At 41.5% G+C, this 19,772-nt stretch overlaps 1 protein-coding gene across 4 annotated transcripts in view; it reads right to left on the bottom strand.

Annotated features, from left to right (window-relative positions):
* Positions 1–19,772, bottom strand: part of sbf1 (SET binding factor 1) — an 88,194-nt gene that overhangs the window by 46,526 nt on the left and 21,896 nt on the right. For all 4 annotated transcript variants that reach the window (XM_030045858.1, XM_030045861.1, XM_030045859.1 and 1 more), the window contains exons 2-5: positions 12,721–12,806; positions 10,905–11,042; positions 9,772–9,900; positions 9,339–9,449 (exon numbers count right to left, since the gene is read on the bottom strand). In XM_030045858.1, the coding sequence (XP_029901718.1) occupies positions 9,339–9,449; positions 9,772–9,900; positions 10,905–11,042; positions 12,721–12,806 (464 nt within the window). The remainder of the gene's footprint in view (positions 1–9,338; positions 9,450–9,771; positions 9,901–10,904; positions 11,043–12,720; positions 12,807–19,772) is intronic.

Below are 19,772 nucleotides of genomic sequence, written 5' to 3'. Positions count from 1 at the left end.
GTTCCCCTGCATTCATTCAGCAGCAATGGACTCTGCTCGAAAATTATGACAGCCAAAAAAAAAAGTACATATGTTTTCCCTTCAATCTGGATTTTGTATCACCATTCTCCTTGTTTCACAAAATTTCTGCTTGGCTTTTTAGCTTCAATCAGTATTTTGTAGGTGACATGTTTTTATTACCAGGAAAGCCAATGGATTATGGGGATCTAAGACAGTGGTTTTCAACTGGCGGGTTGAGGCCCAAAAGTGATCTGTAACAACTTTGAGTGGACTGTGGGCGCATGGATCACCTTTGTCAAAAAGAAAAGACAAAGGAAAAGAAAAGGAAGTGTGTGTGTGTGTGTCTGTGTGTGTGTGTCTGTGTTCCAACAATCACCATACACCTGCATCACTCGAGGTTCCCCTTCTGCTCGGAAACGTACGTGCCCTGAGGCAGGAGCTCGAAAAGTCCCTCAGACCATAGTTCTGAGAATTACAATCATTCCCAGCTCCTGCAGTGCATACACACAGAAAAAGGGAAGTGCCTCCAGTGGTTCTTAAAACTATGAAAAAGTTTCTCTGCGCCTATAGAAAGACATGGACCAAGTCTGATCCTGAATATATTAATCATTCATTTTACTTAAAATGAAGATAACGTAACAAGCCATGGCCAGCCTGCAGCTCAGAAAAACACTAACACGCAAAGCAACTAAATATTTTATTGCCCTGTTGCTTTATCTATAAGGCCTGTTAATGCATCAATGCTGCCGAGAAAAGAAAAGAGTTTGAGGCCTGAATTAAATCTCTAGTTGCTGTTGAAGTGGCTTTTTATTTCATGGGGTTTTAAACCTTGATTGCATTTTGTTTATTTTGTGTTTTAACAGTACATGAGAGCATTACTGCATGGATTACTGCACTTTTCATGTTAACAAATAAAACTGAGTCAATCAGCATGGACCGTCACTTAATGACTAAGGATGAATACGGACCCTGAAGCTAGCCAGGTTGGGCAGTGCCAGGAGGAAACAGTTCCCACTATATCCTTGTACAGTTTTGATAATGTAACGCTGGCTTGTACAGACATGAGTTGAGGAAAGTCATGGAAATGTACTTGTAAAGCTGAAATATTTTAATTCTAAAATTCAAAACACCTGGCAAGTGACTCTAGTTTTTACTAAAACCACAAACTTCACTAAAATCCTAAAATTTTAAAATCCTAACAGGTGCCACAGCATACCAAAAAAGGGATCAAGCTCTGGCTCCAACACACAGACACACTGCTGTGATAAACTGGTGGGGGAACACTGAAGCGACACATGCGTCTCATCATGTGATCAGCTGAAGAAGAGTAGCAGTAACCTCCAGCAGAACAACTTGTGCAACCCCCATCCCCTTAATGGCTTATATCTCCCAGTTAATGTGTCATCGCTGGCATTTCAGGAAAATCACATTCTGTCAGTTTGCCGAGTTCAAGCACTTGGCAGCGTGACAGACGGCGTCCATAAACTGGAGCCGGAATGGCCTCGGTAACTGGAAGTCATCCTGGAGCCAGATTTACATTCCTTTAACAATTCAATCTCTCAAACCAGTGGGAACATGAACACTTGGCTTCACTCCCGCCTAAAAAGAAACCCTCCTGCCCCCACTTCTTAATGCAATAGTAATAAAAGTGATTCTTTAATCTCCTCAGGGAAATTTTCTTTTTGCCCCACAGGGAGGTCGAAGATCAGGATGAGCTGCAGAGAGCACGTCGCTGGAGCTGGAGGGGATTCACTGTCTTGCACAAGGACACTTCAGCGGGGATGATGCTCGGTAACACAGGGGCTTGAACTCGGCATATTAGCCTAAACCTGCTGCTGTTCTTTTGCAATTTTGTGCATTTTGCGTTCTGCATTAGAAAAAAATACAGCCTAAAAACATATTAACACAGTTTTTCCAACCTGGGATTGGTGATGTACACTGTGTTTCTGGCTGTTTTGTTGTGTGATGTTGTGTTTTTGTCCCACTGAGATCACTGGGTGATATTCTCAGCACTGCTACAATGTGGTTTAATAGAAAAAAAGTGACTTACACTGTACTTGTAGTGTCAATAAATCTATAACATTAGCTGTCAGATTTGAATGTCAGCTCCTAAAAATACAAGAGCAAAGGCTTCAAGGCAGACTGAGCAATTTGCAGCGATGTAAACAAACATTCAGGGAGAAATCCAGCATAGAAGAAGGAAAGCTCACTTCTTCCTCCCATTAAGCTCCATTGTAGCTGCTGCTGCTGCTCTCGTCCCGCATCATATTTGAAATCGATTTATATCCTAAAAAAAAAAATGGCACCACAAGTACAATGTAAGTCACCAACACCTCTTTTTAAACAATATTATAGGATGGTTTTAGGATGGAATTTTACTTTAATGTAACGACCTGCACCAGCATTGAAAACCTGAATAACTATCACATCAAAATCATCTGTCTGCAGCTACAAAGTTTTTTTTTCCTGATATCAGTCAAAAAAAAAAAAAAATAGGTTCCTCAGCTGTTTCAATGCTCCCATCAATGGGTTAGTCATTGCTGCATGACTGGGCTTTGTTCAAAACCACAAAACTTTACTACTTTAAATTCTAGTGCTGATTCCAAAGACACCAAAATATGTCCTGCTGACTGTAAAATGATGCACAGGACATGCAGCTATTTTCTGATACAATATTGCAGCCACAAATCCATAAAACCGGCCATAAAGGCATCTTGGCTCTGAATATTTCACCAAAGGGCTTTTTAAAAGGGGTTGCTTCATACTTAAAATTGATGATCTAGTAAAAAGTGTGTGTGTGAACAGCCGACTCAGGGCTGCAGAAAGAACAATGGGGAAACACACAGGAAACACACACACATAAAGACACACAGATTACAGATACTCTATTTACTGTCAACTCAATTTTTCAGTGGCATTTATTTACACGTACTCACTCACTCACACACACACACACACACACACACACACACACACACACACAAAGACAAATACACAGACATGAGCCAGGTCACGTATGGGCCTTTTACGAGGTCTGGGGGCTAATAGTGCTAAAGGTTGTTCGGTGTGTGTGACACTGTTGACAGAAAGTCTGACAGCACAGATAATTGCAGCTTCCTGGTGTAAAGCAGAGCTGCAGCAGCGTGTTTGTGTGTGTGCATGTGTATGTGTGTGTGTGTGTGTGTGTGTGTGTGTGTTTGTTTATGCTGGCATTCACGTGACCAGGCAGAGTCAGCCATAATAACAGTCATTTACTGAGGCACCTCATACTGAAGGGTGGGTTGATAGCAAGTGCCTGGGTGATTAATGAGTTACAAGCACGTGTGTGAGTGTGTGTTATTGTTTCTAAGTGTCCCTGTCCCGCTCGAACCCGGACCGGGACAGAACTGTTTGTGCTCAGCCGGACTGAAGCTGCACAAACTCATTTTCAAGGGCCTCAGGGGGGACCTGTGTAGATGTGTGAGTGTTGTTTACATCAGTGTGAGGAAGAGAAATTTTGAGTTAAATTGCGATGTAATTTTCCACTGCATTGCGACACTTCGCTGGCATTACCCTGACGCTCGTATCCGGGGTGATCTACAATGACGGAGAGGGTAGAATTGGCTTTGATTGTTAGATCACCATGATTAAAAAAAAAAAAAAAAATGAGCAGAGCAAGCTCTGACAAGATTTCTATGACCAGGGTTCCCACATAATGTGAAATGTAAAATTCCTTGATTTTTCCATGACTTTCCACAACTAAAATGTTGAATTTGCACAACCTTTATAATACGGAAAGTTTTCTCTTGATACAAATTTATGGGTTTTATTAAAGTTTATCTGTTTTACTGTGTGAACATAGCATGGACACAATAGGAAATAATTTACCATGACATTCCATGATTTATCACAAGAATTGATTGATTTCCCCCTGACTTTGTTTGTCTGCACAAACTTTTTGAAATTTCATGAGTTTTCCATTAATGTTTTTGGGCCTGTGGGAACTTTGCCTGACTACATGAATGATTATGATTACTAGAATTTCAACAAATTAAGAGCTAAGAAAAGCGGCTCAACAGTTTTTTTTTTGTTTTGTTTTGTTTTGTTTTTGTAAAGCTGGACTAAATTAAATATTTTTTTTTTCCAACTGGACCCAATTTTCCCATAAGTTTCCATCACACCAGTCGATTGTGACCAAAACCTCATCACTTTTTTCACCCATGACGTGAAAACTTTAAGAATTTAATTTGCATTATCTCCAACATCTGCAGATGGGGACATGCAGCTGCAGCTCGCTGAGTAAATAATTCAGGGCTAATGCAGTTTCCAAGGTAGCATCAAAACTGCAAAAGGCATGACTTCATTTCCCTTTTTATTTACATTTTTTTACTGACATGTCTGACACAAAGCAAGCAGTCAATGTGTTGAAAAAAAAATGTGCTTTTTGGGGTAGTTTGCGTCGTTTTTGTAACCACTGACCTGTTAGGGCTGTATTAGAGAGCTGCAAACCCAGGCGAACAAGACAAAGTGACCAGAATGAATCTGTATGATGGCAGCTGACCGGTGCTTGGAGTTGATAAAATCTCGGAGTGTGACTGTGCATTTTCGCCCATGTGTCAGTGTGTGAGAGAGCTGCGCATTAGCCTCTGCTGTGTTTGTGTCTGTGCAGTATGTGTGTTAATACTGATTAGGTCTGATTCTCTCATTCAGACAGAGCTGTGCCCGCTAGGAGGCCATCTGCCGTCCCATATGGTCACCCAGCAACTGAGCTCCGACCCGCGCAGCGCTGGCTTTCCATGTCCCTGAGAGTGTGTGTGTGTGTGTGTGTTTGTGCTGGAGGGTGACAAAAAAGCTTGAAAAGAATCAGTGCTTCAAAATGCTTAGTGTTAGCTGCAACAAATCAAATTTCGTGACAACGCGAGACAGGGGACAAAAATTAAAAAAAAGAAACTTGTTTGAAATGATTAACATGATCCTGTGAAACTCGTTTGGACACAAAACACACACACACACACATACGAAAAAAAAAAACGAAGCGGGCTGAAAACCACTGAAGCACCATCAATCATGCATGATTTGAAATGACTGCAAGAAAGAAAACATTCCTTAAAGAAAAAGAAAAAGGAAAAAAAAAATCAACTCCAGTCTATTTGATTAACAGAATAAATAACAATGAGCTGGTTGTTGATTGGTGGACGCCGGCAGAATGGAAAAGTTACCTGGAGACAGGCCAGCAGCCAGTCACAGGTCGTTTTCATGTCTAAACTACAAACTGGGGACTCATTTATCTGTAACACAGAGGAACCAGTGTACAGTAGGGAGCAGAGAAACCACACACACACCCACACAGAAACACACACACACACACACAAGGGTTACAACATCTGGAGGCCAAAACAGGATAACAGGTTGTAATATGGCTAATGTGAGTTAAACCGATTAAAAAAAAAAAAAAAAAAGGGGCAAATGTGCACTGTGGGCGTTAACAAGTCATGGCATGCTTAGGCAAGGCATGCTCAGTTTAGTTTACTTGCATTGAAAAATGTATTGAAAACAATTTTACAAAGCAAGGTGCTTAAAAAAAAAACAAATCATAAATGAAAGAAAGAAAACAAGCAAAATACAACTGAAGAACACAAAATGAAGGTGACAAAAATTGGCAGAATGAGAAATACAAAATAAGACTGAATGATGAGAAATAAAACAGACCTAATGGGCTCGACGTACGGGCAATGTCACTTAGATTCGATTTCGATGAGAAGCGAGCGGCAATTAAACGTTTTCGCCTCATCCTGCTTAATGAAGTGATACGCAACTTGCGATATCATGAAATCCTGTGCATCCTCGGGCTTGCAATGTGACGCCACAGAGAAGAGTCTGTCACACACCGCTGAACAACAACAACAGAGGAGGTTTTTCACTGTTTGCACACTGTGTTGCAGCGTAAAGAAATAACTAAATGCATTTGGGAACACGCCTACAGAGACACAAATAAAACGAAAGCAGCTTAGAAAACTGTTGGTGTCAGAGTGAGTGTCTCAGGTGCATTTGCAGCCCTTTTTGACCACCGAGGCTAACCCACAACTTTCCATAACCAGGAACTTTTCAGAACCTGTGAAATTCTGGGACTGCTTTCTGTGTCAAGCTACCAGTAAATCCTTCCGTCTCCCCACTGTAGCTGCGTTTACATGAACATCATTTATTCAACCAGACTGATTCCAGCTTCACTGTTTACATGGAGGCTAAATAAATAAGTGATCTGATGAGATGTGTGTTTTCCACGCCTCAAAGCATTTTATCAGAGCAGAACTTTTTTGACATGTGCAAAGTGGTTCCACTTGCTGGGAAGTGTCTAATCTGCTGGAGATATAAATATAACATCAGCTAAGTCGTGTTGTTGATCCATCAGACTTTAAAAGTGAAACCTGCCTGGTTGGTTTGGACTTCTGGCCTTGTAACAGGCAGCCTTCAGACTTTTCCAGCGTTTTTTGATTTGGTCAATGGTTCAGTGGATTCTGGCTTCATTCATCTTATTCCAACCACAGAGAAACCATCAGATTAAGGGTTTACATGGTTATCAGGCACTAATATTTTCCTACTGAAAAGGCTATCAAAGGTTTACATCAGCCCTTTCAACCTGATTGAAAATTCTTCTGATTGAGGAGGTTACATGTGGTGTTTTTATTCTGATTGGGCTATTATTCTGTTTTTTAGTGGGATATTAAGGTCCATGTAAACACAGCTACTGATAGGCTCATGCACCTCTCTGTTTGTCCAACTTGCAGTCTGCATTGTTTTGTCCTTTATTATCTCCACCAACAGAGCTGGACAGAGGTTAGATGTGTTTGTTTGTTTGTTAGCAGGATATCTCACATGATATAACCACTTACATGAAACATTTCGGAATGGTTGGTCACGTGGACAAGCTTTCCAAAAGCAGGTATGGCAGTGGCATCCTTAACTTTAGGTGAAAATGCAAAATGTAGAACCTGCATATCTCGGCAACTGCATAGTGTTGGTGGAGGTATGTGCTCTACTCGGTGTTTTCTAGTTTTAGCAGTCTTTTTGGCACTGGCTGCTTTGTGTTGTCAGCTTGTACTGATGCATGTTTACAAACCTAGTTCGAAGTCAACGTTTGACCTATAAAGATGGGCAGCCCTGCTTGCTCTAAAATAAACCCCTGGAAGTCAGATTTTAGTATCATCTCCTGAGCAGGAGCCGAAATCGGAGTCAGGTAACTTTATCTGGCACCGTGTCATTGCCAAAGAAAATGATAACAGACCCCGTGAAACAGGCTTCAAAGCACGCCCCACTAAGTGCTTACAGTGGAAAAGGGCTGCTAGTTAGCAGATGAAAGCCCAAGTATTTACCCTGCCTGTTTTTTTTGCTTTGTTTTGTTTTTGACACAAATGGAATGACTGTTTTTTGCTTCTATGGCAACAAACACTGGCTGTGATTTGATTCAGAGCTGCATGCCATCGTTCAGCAAAAGTTTGTCACAGATCAATCCCAGTCTGTCGAGCCCATAACGCTGCAAATGAAATAAAATATATGCTGACACATCTATGCTACAGTCAGGGCTCCAGACTAACTTTTTCACAGGTAGCACTGGTGCCACCTAGCTTTTCATTTAGTAGCACCAAAAGAAATTAGGTAGCACCATATTTTTCTATGTATAGCGTGTTATTAATGCACAACCTTGTCATGTTAATGAAATTTAAAGATTAGAAATGACCCAAACTTGTCTGCAAAATATTGCAATTTGAAGTTTACATTTCTCTGCAGCAGCAGTACAAAATAGATCATCTTCTTCATATAAACAAAACATAAAAATGAAAGTAGGGATGTCCCGATCACGTTTTTTTTGCCCCCGAGTCCGAGTCATTTGATTTTGAGTATCTGCCGATACCGAGTCCCGATCCAATACTTCTATAAAACCAGGAAATTGTATGTTGTTAATGATTGAACAAAAATGACAAGAGGATGCATCAGTAATTATTTCACCTGAGGGTTGACAGAGTACTTTTTACTGTAACAATATGTTAAATTATTATTTGTTTTAACAATGTAAATTGCTTATCAAACAGACCTAACAATTCAGCTACCAATGAATGAGCAGTAGTATGCACGTGATAACATAGATTGAAAAATAAGACGAAGTGATACCTCTTCTCTGAATAGACAAGCTAAGCCAGTGTGCTGCCGTTAGCCAGTGAAAATAGAGGAGTGGCACCTCTTCACTTTATTACTCAATCTATGTCAGTGCGCTGCTGTAGCCTGGAAGGTTTCTTTGCCTTTTCGACTCGGTTTCCGAGTCCAAAATTCGCTTGTCGCTTCCCTATTTTCAGACCCTCCAGCATCAACAGCCTCCTCTGACACATTCTTTTTCTTAAAATAATCAACGATAGACCGCTTCATCTTCTTTGTTTAGTTTTTTTTTTTAGCGGGATCGTCGGTGATCATTCAGTGAGCGCGCTGCGTGTACACGCGCGTGTACGTCTGTGCACGTCACGCATTAAGACAGACAGGCAGGCAGAGACGGGGAGCGAGAGAGAGGAGAGATAGGAGTCGCGGGAATGAGCCAGAAAGTAGCCTAATTTTTTTATTATCAACCACAACCATTACTGCACTAACATAGCCACGGGAGTGATGAGAGAAAAAAAAATATTTTTTTTCACTCGTCCTCCTGCAAGTAGCACCGGCGCGACCTAATTAAATTTTAACTCGCACCTTAAAAAAAGTAGGTCGCATATGCGACCTAATAGGTCGCACGCTGGAGCCCTGGCTACAGTGTGATTGAGATTTCATGTAAGACGAGGACGATGAAGGATTTGCGTCACTTCAAACCTCCTGACTCTTTGTATGCTTGTAATCCATAAAATGACTGAATAGTACATGCACACAAGAAGGCACATGCACAGAACAAGCACTTCTGAATGTGCATAGTCATGCTCTCCCAAGCACACATACATACACGCACGCACACACACACACGGAGGGACAGGGGGTACACTACCCCCTCCAGTGTTTCTCTGTGGTTCTAAGCTAGCACAGGTGCAGGTGTAGCGATGCCAGCGGTCAGCACTGGCTGTCCATACTCAACAAGCTGCTACGCTAGCAGGCCACGCCAAGCACTAACATTTCTTTAACACATTAACTGCCAGAAGAAACTACACTGCTAAGCAAAGCATGGGCTGATGTGTGTGTATCACGTCCGAGGGGGAGGCTTTACCTTCACCGAGCATCAGGAGGGAAGTTAAACATCAACGTGGTTCCTGTTTGTGAGCATCTGCACACAGCACAGGGATGAGTGTGTGTGTGTGCATGTGTGAGAGATTATTAGTCAGCAGGCGTGTTACCTGGGAGCCTCCGGCGATGGGAATGACACAGGTGAGTAGATTTCCGATCACGGTTTCCAAGGGGACAGACAGGGCGTCTACGTGGACAGTGTAGATCAGCCCCAGACAGTTCTGTTCAAGCAAGAGCACGACACAGAGGTCAGAGGTCAGAGGTCAACCAAAAAGCAGCCAGCAGGGAAAGTTAGCCAGATAACTGCCTGACTGATGATGCTGTACGCTGGTCATACTGATTTGAATTGAAAAGGAAAAAAAGGGCAAAAGACAGAAGAAACAAGGTCCTAGCTGATGTTAAATGTAAAATTCCCCGACTTTCCATGACAAAAAAGTTGAAGTTCCTTTTATTCTCAGGGGGAATTTAACATAACATGACAATGCAAAATGAATATCAGAATTGGTAAAAAGGTGTGTGTGTGTGTGTGTGTGTGTGTCGTACCCTGAAGACCTCGGTGTGGTCCAGTCGAGACACCAGCACCAGGCTTTTGGGGGCGAAGACCTGGGATGGCTGGACGACGGCCGGCTCCTCGTCCACTTCATCCGCCTCGCTGGCCTCGGCCCTCTGCAGCTGAACACACAGCCCATCACACACACACGTTACACACACTACTGCAAACACTTAAAAAAAATCACATAAAGCAACACAACACACGTCCTCCCCCATGAATGATGCAGTTTTGTAAATAGTGCCCTCTGTGTGAGTCTAAATCTGAAAATGGAGTTCCATGGACCAAAGTGCGATGCTGAAATGCATCATTTGCAAGTTCACTTAAGTTCACTCAGATTCCCATCAGCAGTGTCTGACAAATGCAACACGTGGAAAAAGAAACCATACAGTGCCCACCATGGTTTAATCAAGTGAGCTTTAATAAGTCAGTCTCCATTGCTAGCCCTAACCACTCCAATTCATGAAACAAGCAGTCTTGGGCACCAAAAATAAAAAATGAGATATTATTTTATCTACCAATAAAAAGTACACAAGGCCTATTGGTTTGAAAAGAAGACATGGAGATGCCAGAATAGTTGAAAATAAAAGTGGGATTTATTTGTGCAATAAACAGACTTTACGTCCTCAAAAATCTTTCTGCAAAGGATATACTTGAAGAGCCTTTCAGGTAAAACGTGCTGTTAGTCTTCTGTGTATCCATGGTCTATTCCTGTGTCTTCTTCATTGAGCCTTGGCCAAAATCTTTTTGGGGACTTTAAGTCTGTTAAACACTGGTAAACACGTTGGTCCAAAATTTGTCCTTTGTGTCAAAGTATGAAAAGGGTGTGAAGTAAAGTTGTGTGCTGTATTTGGCTGCAGTCTTCAAACTTTTCAGGTATTTGCTTTTCCTGATAAAAACACACAGCATGTACAGAACATAACACTGCCTATTACTGAGTATAAATAAAGTGTCCCCACAGTATGAGGAGCTAACTATAGCTTCATACTTCAGGTCTGCTACAGGCAGCAGCCGTGGACATCACGTCTCACCCAGCTCCTCCCTCCCACTTTACTCTCTTTGGTATCACTGGGCAGTGAGGTGCTACTATTGGAGGGTCCCGTTGGGGAGAGGGCCCATGTCTCACCTGCGGGTTGTCCAAGGCCTCCCAGAAGGTGAAGCAGGCACAGTAGTGACGCTCTGAGTTGATGTCAGTCAAAACCGCTACGAAGAAGGTGGCAGGTTGCCGCTCGGGGACTAGCTGCCAACCGCTGGGCTGACAGAACTGCAGAGGAGGGAGAGGAGGAGGAGGAGAGGGGAGAAAGGTGAAAAAGTGATGGGAAGATTCATGGGAAAAGGGACCAGGAGGTTGGTATGAGACGGGACAGGGGAAAAGGAAGATGTGAGTGCATTCGAACCTGGGTGACATATCAGACAGTCACATGCTGCCTGCTGTGCACCTCGCTGTGACTCATGTGGGGCTGGGCTGTCATTAACGCAACAAACAGGTTCTGAAAACTTTCCATCTGCTTTAATAGTACAACAGCGGTGACGCCACCACCGCTTCGGCAGATCGGAGTGAATAGAAAAAAATTCCACTTGCGTTTTGTACATTTTATAGCGCAATCACAATGTAGGTACAAAAAGAAAAATGTTACGGAATGTGATTTTTAAATATTTACACTTGCAAAACATATGAAACCCATAATGAGGCAATCAATACCGCTATGGTGTTGACTGAGGTGAGCAAACAGCAGAAAGTCAATATTAACAGTGGTTTCTGGTTAGATATGACATTCACTATGCTAATATTCATTATTCATCATGTTGCCTCACCATCTGGATGACTGGTCTCCAGTTAACATTATACATCCCATTTGCTGGGTGCTTTTACCTAAAGCGCCTCAGATTATGATGAGTGCTTATGTTTTTGGTTTTGGTGGCCCCAGGAGGAAAGAAACCCAAAACCCTGCTCTACAAATTTGGCAGCAAGGGGAACTGAATCCATGATTGCAGCAGGGTTAAAGCTAAATTCCAGGATTTTCCCAGTTTTGCCGCTTTGCTTCCCCATTTGCCAGAAAAAAGAAGTGAAATAAAAAAAATAAAAAAAAGTCACAGCAGCCAGTGTCGAGTAAACAGCTCCCATTGTGGTAAAGCTGTCATTTGGATCCCAGATCAGGTAGTTTGTCTTTCAATGGTTATAACTTTGTGAAAAAATTAAGCACTAAATACAGCATTCCCACTCTGAGTCACATATAATATTCCCTGACTTGTCCATGACTTTCTATTACTAAAATGCTGAATTTGCATGGCCTATATAAATGTTACTTTTTTTCCCATGAATTTAACCCCCCTTTCAGTTTCAGAGATTTCATGACAGTTCATTATTCTGTATAATTCTGCAGGGGAAGTGAGCATAACCTGAAAACAATGCACAATAAATATGACATTTTACAAAGAAGTGGTCCTTGGTTTCTTGAATTCAGGTTCCAAAAAAATCTTGATGACAATGTGCATTTTCAATAACTATGTTTCCATCAACACTATTTATATGTATTTTGCAATATCAAATTAAAAAACAATTGATGGAAACAGCAAATGTAGAATGAAATCGGATACGCTTTTATTTGATTAAAAATTGTGATCATTTTGTGATGGAAATGCATTCGCTGAATACAAACACGACGTGCATATAGGATTTAATAGAATGATCAGGTGCTGTTTGACCTCCGACCTCTGACAGACAGATCTGCTGTCATGGCAGACGGTGATAACATCAACAGGTGCAGATGGACAGACAAAGAAACCAAGAGCATCTGTAACCATGTTAATACAGCCAGATGTTATTGTGTAACCTGACTCCATTGTTTACTATAACCGGAATAAAGTTACAGCTGCAATGCTCAGATCACTGAAATACACAGATGATATCTGGAAGTGTGTGAGTGTGTAGTTTGACGTACCAGCTCTATGCCTTGTGGGAACGGGTTGTCCTCCCAGTCTTTCTCAGGAAACCGCTGGAGAATGCGACCTTGACCCTCACTGCCCCCTGCAGAGACACAGCGAGAAGACGGAGAGGTCAGTGCTGGTCATCTTGATTTGTTTTCTGTTTGTTTCCCATTTTAGGGCAGGAGGTTTTTTTGTGAGCTTCTTGGACTCTTTTTATAAATTCACCTGCACAATCTGCAAGTTATTTTTTCCTGATAGTTTATCACATGTGCATGATAAATAAACACAGAGTCAGGGAATATTTTAGAGGTTTGTGTGCAGGGACTCGGCCACACAAAAACTGTCGTTAAACGCCTCTGACGGTGTCACAGAAAACCGCAGTCAGTGTAAGAACTGCTGTGTTTGGAGGAAGATCAAATGAAGGGAAGCTAGCCAAAGAAAGTAAACAACTACTAACCAGTGCTACACAATCAGTCTAATTATTAACTCCAGTGTTATTCAGTGGTTATTTAAATAGTTTGAAAAGTTAATTTTAAAAATAATTATTGCTTTAACAATGGAGAAAAAAGGTTCATTCCAAATTTATGAATATACCAATTTATAAGAACAGCATCTCTCCAACACTACTTGACTTGTTACAAATGTGTCCGAGCCACTTGCTTCAATGATGTTGTGTCATTTAAACAGCTGCATCCGGCGCAGTGCCATGTGCTGGGCGTTACGTAAAAGCAGGTGAGCAACATGTGGGCTGGCAGGTGATGTTTGAGAAACATCTAGTCACTATGTCTCTTTCCATGTATATGTATTCTTGGGCTAGTCTTGTAAAAGGCTCCCTATCTGCCCATTAAGCATTAGTGAAATTAGCCGAAATGCTGATTTGCCGCTGGTTAACGAGGCCATTGGCAGTGCTGGCCGCAGCCCGGCTCATCACAACGGCACAATGACACGACAAAGGCCGACTTATATAAGCCTCCCTTTCAGCTTTAGCTCCATCTGAAGCTCTGCTGGCTGCTTAATGGCAGCATTCATCTGCACAGAGAATACACTTTATCCACCCGATACAAAGGACAGAAATCTAGCATAAAACCGGCACAGAGAGAAATATTATCCCATGCTAAATAAAGGAGAGGCCTGGATGGTTTGGTCTGAATGCTGCGTCACTCAGAGAAAACAACAGAGCCTGCGGGCCTTTACCCAGGGAACCAAAACAGAAGCACAGACACACAGACACAATACACAAACAGAAAGTAGGCCAGCTCCCAAAACACACAGGGAAACTCTCAAGTCATCCCCTCTCCCGAGCGAACTAAAGAAATGTAGAAGCCCGTGGGTTGAGAGGAGGGAGGGAGGGAGGGAGGAAGGGGGAGTCAGGCTCTTCCCTCCCATGCTTTGAGTTTTCTGTGATGCAGTCAGTAAACCCAAGAGCTTCATTTCTTCTGCACTTCATCCCTGAGCCCTGACTCGTCCAAAAGGTTCTGCCATCGACTGAACACACGAGCATCAGTGAAACATAGAGAAGGGGCGCCGGCTGCCATACTCTCATTAGGACCTTTGCTTTCCTTTTTAATCTGCTGCTAATCTATTAATTTATCTACTACTCAAATTAAGCAGCAATGTGAGCCTATAGATTAGGAACAGGTTAGGAACATATACCCTATAAATTTGGGATGGCCTGATCAACTTTTCTGTTCCCGATCTGAGTCATTCATTCAGTATTTAGTGCACACTGTATGTATGAACTGATGAAGGCACTGAACATGTACACTGAAGTCAGTCAAACTGTATAGGCAGGTGGAGCTAATTTTAGTAAATACTGAAAACACCACGTCTCTTTAAGTGCCTATTTAGATTAGCGGGTTTGTATGAGAAGTATTTATGAGAAAAGGTGTGGAAAAGTAAGGAAATGACAACTTGTGGCAATGCATCTTAGAACAGCTGATGTACATTTGTCAGAAGATGCAAATTAGACTGCTCAGAATTTGATTGGGTGTTTCGTAGCTGATCCCAGTCACATAAAATTGCCTGGATTGGGCCCCGATACTGATCTGATATGGACTCGGGACGTCCACATTTAAAATCTTGTTGTTATGTCAATTCAAAGCCTTCCCTGTGCAGCTGTGTAAAAACGTGACACTGATCATGCCTGTGAATGACTACATTTCTGCGTCCTGTGGAAGAGCAGCATGTTTGTTTTATTAAATACAAGCCAGCATATTTCATTTATTTAAATAAAGCCCTTCCTGTTATGATAAATTGCCGTCAAAGTTCAAAATTCAGCACGTTTGGGCCTGAAAAAATAAAAATAAAAATAAAAACGCAGGCTTCAGTTTGCTTGTATTTTTTTGGTGGTCCAAGTCCCAAAAGGCCAAGAGTCAGTAACTTAGATTGGGAGATCACTCACTTGGAATCGAGGGACAGACACTGGAAAAATCCTGTGATATTACAAGGAAATGGGAAGTAAAAACACATCAACAATCTCTGTGTACTTTCAAGGCCTCCACAACAGTTCGAGAGAAGTTAATGAAATCTCCACATGGTTTCGGTGTGTGAGCTTCTGCACGTAGCATAGATAGGTGTGTGTATGTGAGTGTGTGTGTGTGTGTGTCTGCCATGTATGTACATAGGTGTGTACAATTAAAGTTTTTTTTTTTTTTTTTTTTTAATCAGCAGGTCTTCCTCATATGCATATGTGCATGAGTGAATGAGCGCATATGGCCTGTTACAGCTCTACAGTGTACTGACTAACTCAATGCACACTCCTTTGTTATGAGTTGAGGCAGCATGTGACCTAGCCACGCCGCTTATTTACACTGTGATGACTCATCCGGTACTCTATACAGGCCCTGATGCATGCTGGGACTTGATGTCACTTCCTAACAATTTCCTCCAACATGATGACCTTAAAAAGAAGTGTGTGTTACCTGGAGAAAGCCTTACGTTATGCTCTCTAACGGACGAGCTATGGGTGTGTCCGTCACACACACAGACACACATGCATATTGTACAACAGTTCACATGCTCATGCTCTCACTTAAGCTCTAAAGGATACACACACACAAAAGAATACACATACACACACACACACACACACACACACACACACACACACAGCCTGGCAGTGCATACAGAGGCCGGTGCAGATATGGTGCAGGGCGGAGATTAATCAGCCACTTAAAGCATTGAGTACACATGCAACTGAAGGAGGAGTATATGACCGATGCAGAAAACGAAAGTCTGCTGGGAAAGTGACACGGTGGCCTCAGGGCAGGGGATAAGTCTCACTGAACCAACACACACATACACACACACACAGCTTTCTCTTATCGATAATTTCCAACTGCAGTCCTGTCCTGGTACAACCTCTCTCCACCCAAAGTAAAACTAGCTCACTTCACCAGTGCAACTGACTGGGCTGGCTATCACACTGTTTACTAGCTGCAAAAGGCTGATTTCCACTCTGATCCAATGCTGCTGAGAATGAAAACATGTTTACAAAAAGCATAAAAGACCTTAAATGTTTGGCGGTCTCGCTTTTAAAAGGCCCTTCTTCCAGTTTCAAACTCTGCCTGCAGCATCACTTCACAAAAGCTCAAATTATTCTGATAAATGGGAAAGTGCAGAGTGAGAAGTGAATCCCTGCCGCCTCTGTCCAGGCTGAATTTGGCTCTTGAAGACCGCAGAGCCATGAAAACCACAATGTGGTAAAAATAAATAAATAAATACATACATAAATAATGAAATGAGAGTTTCGACTACTGCAGTTCACAAATGCAAGGATTTATGCAATGATGTTTTGGAGAGCTTACACAACAAGTGATTCTGATGTGTGTATTTAGTCAAACTATTGCTATTTCTAAGCTATTTATCAGTATTTCATCAATTTAAGTAAAAAAAAACCACTGACGTGCACTGGGAACATTATAATTTACCCACTAGAAGTTAGCCCAATAAGAGGATGTATAACAATGACTATTCTGTTGATAGGTTTCACACTTGTCACTGTTAATCTGCCAACATAGACAACATCTACAACATAATAATAACTATTTTGTCAGATAGGGATTCCTAAGATGATATCTTATCACATACGGGTCTGCAGCCTGATGTGTATCAATTTAGGGGGGATCCACTGGTCTAGTGGTCCTGAAATCTTAGTTTGGTGACCAGATAAAACAGCAATGTAGAGAAAGACAGACAGTGTGTGGGACTGCTTGATTTTATTCAGCTGTATTCAGCAAAGTAAAGCCAAAACATGACTTTTGATGACAAGCTCTACACTGTCTCAGGTCCTACGGAGTCCACCCATGCAATCCTAGCTTGCCAGAGTGTGTGACCGGCAAAAGAGAAGCAGTCCCACTTCTTTATTCCCACTCCCAAATTCCCAATCCAAGATTCCCACTCCACTCTGGGATTTTACATCTAAAGTATTTCTGCTGCCAAAGCAATGGAACAGCACTAACAGCCTCTCAGGACCTCCATTAATAAAGAGTTTGAATGAGTGCACATAAACCCATGCATGTACACACACACACACACACACACACACACACACAGTCAGAACCAGCGTTCTGCGTATAGCAGATGCTTTTAGTGCATGGCCAGTCCTGCTAATGGATGTAGCTGTGTTAGCCTGTTGGGGGTTTGCCTGCTGTTAAGAGTTTTTTCAGCTTTACCAGAAACACCACAATGTGCTGGACACATGGAGAGCCACAGAAATCAGCAATAAAATGTAAAAACACAGAACCGAGCGGAAAAAATGGGCTAGAGATCCACCTGGCAACATTTTGGAGTTACATAGCAGGTGATTTTCCTGACAAGGAGATGACCAGGGTAAAACACAAATACAGTTCACCAATGATTAGTTTAATGTGTTAGCAATACAAATGAAAGCAAAGGCTTAACACCCTCATGAGTTTATCAGCGCTGGTTAAATTCACAAAAAACCTTCCATCATTTAGTTATGAGGGATCATCAATCAACACAATACAGCAGGTGCAACAGGACCAATTAACAATTTTGAAATTTAGGTATGTTTAAAGTCAGATGTTTCAGATTTACTCAGTTTTTACAAGTTCATGCTCTATGCTTTGTTTCATTCATTTTGATGCTGTGTAAATTGAGAGTGTCAAACAATCTATAGCACTAAAGTGATTACAACTATGAAAAAGCGGTCATTTTACTGCTGAGTCACATTTTTTGAACCCATTTATGGGCACTGGGCATGTGGGTGGAAAATCCTAAACACTGAGCACTGCAACATCAGGCCTATAACAACTTTTAAACTTGTACTAACCAGGACTGCAGGGGGGAATAACCAGATGACATAATAGAAATTGAAAAAAAACTGTGTGTAAGATGTGAACATGATGTGTTTTCATGCAAAGAGCCAAAGTAGTTGGCTCGGTTATTGGTTACCAGACCTTTAACTCATGCCATGTTAACACACTCTCGTGACAAAGGAAGCCAGTGCGCTACACCAACCAGGAAAGTATAAAGCAAAGAGACAAAGCAAAGGTTATGACCCCGTCAGTCCTGGCACTGAGCTCCAGAAATATCTCCTGATCACCGACTGGCACGACTTCTGGCAGGGAGGCTGTGCCAGGTCTGTCGTGGTACGGTGGTAATAACTCAAATGGAGACAGAAACCCAGTGGAAAGTCAATGAGACTATGATGCAAATGTTGACATAAAACACAGACTACTGGAAGAGGTGATTGTTTCTGATTGTGGGAGGTGCTGGTACACAAGCTGGTAACGGCTCATTGGCAAGTGATACATTTCATTCATTCACTCACTGAAGTACTGTTAAACACTCACTTACATAATACTTCAAATGTCTTTAGGTGAAAGTTCAAGTGCCTAAACAGGGAGATGGAAATGGGCCCCAAAGACAAAAGTGCTCGATGATCTCTATGTTCATCTGTAAATCCAACAGTATGAATAAATGATAAATATTGGCACACATTAATGCATTTAGACTCTTGTACTCCTGATTTGTATATTGCCATCCATTCACTTGTGAATATGCATCAACACTGAGAGAAATCAACTGAGCAGAGTTGTCTTATCAAGAGGAGGATACTTGTGTATTTATGTTTTTTATGTGTCTACCCTCATTTTCTAATGTAACTGTGACCCCATATCTTCACAGGAATCATTAATTGTGCTTGCTAATCCTAATAATATTGCAATCACAGCTTTTAGTCGCACAAGAACTAATCTTCATGAATAGAGTAGGCTAAGAAATATATTTTATTGCACTTTTGGCTTTATGTTTTCAACTTTATGTCTTCTACTTTAAACTTCAGACATAATGTCAATATTGTAGTTGAGAAACGTAAAAATTCCCAGGGGAGAAAAAAACAACACCACAACAACAGGACATGACTTTCATAAGCCCTATTTATATTTCTTTTCATTTGAATACAGTATTTATCAGCAGGATGCAGAAATGTAGTTATGATTTTACTTTAATTGACCTCTGGATTCTGGCATTTCCACACGGCAAATCTCATCGAGTGACTGATAATAGTGAAGTAAAACTGAAATGTGAATCACATGCATTTTGGGACAGAGGGTGCCATGACTGACTATGAAACTCACTCTTTTCTGTTTCTGGTCTTCCAGAGAAGTTTCATATATAAGATATAATAAGCTTATATATATCTCACAATGATAATGTCAAATATTGACTGAAGTGAAACTGTGAGCAGGAGGTGCAAAAACAAACGATCATGACGTTTTTCGACTGAAGGTGACGGAAAGAGGATGTTAGCAATTAGCTGAAGATGACTCAACGTCTCTTTTCTGCTCTTACAGAGAATAAGAAAGGTTGTATTAGCTCTACCACAGGGTCTGCCTTTTGTGCAAACACAATCCAAACTATTTCATTAGTTTCAATTTTGCCATAAATATTAGGACTTAATTCATTTTCCTGTAGTTGTAAATTTCTTTCTACTCTTACAGGGGTTGATGAATGAGGCATACACAGGAGAAAATAGCATGCAAAGTCACCAGCTGATAACTGATATATAAAACAACAGGCTAGGCAAAAACTAAATCCCTTT

Source organism: Myripristis murdjan, chromosome 23 (assembly GCF_902150065.1).
Source record: "Myripristis murdjan chromosome 23, fMyrMur1.1, whole genome shotgun sequence".
NCBI lineage: Eukaryota > Metazoa > Chordata > Actinopteri > Holocentriformes > Holocentridae > Myripristis > Myripristis murdjan.
Note: the sequence above shows the minus strand (reverse complement) of the source record. Positions and strands in the feature narration are given on the sequence as shown.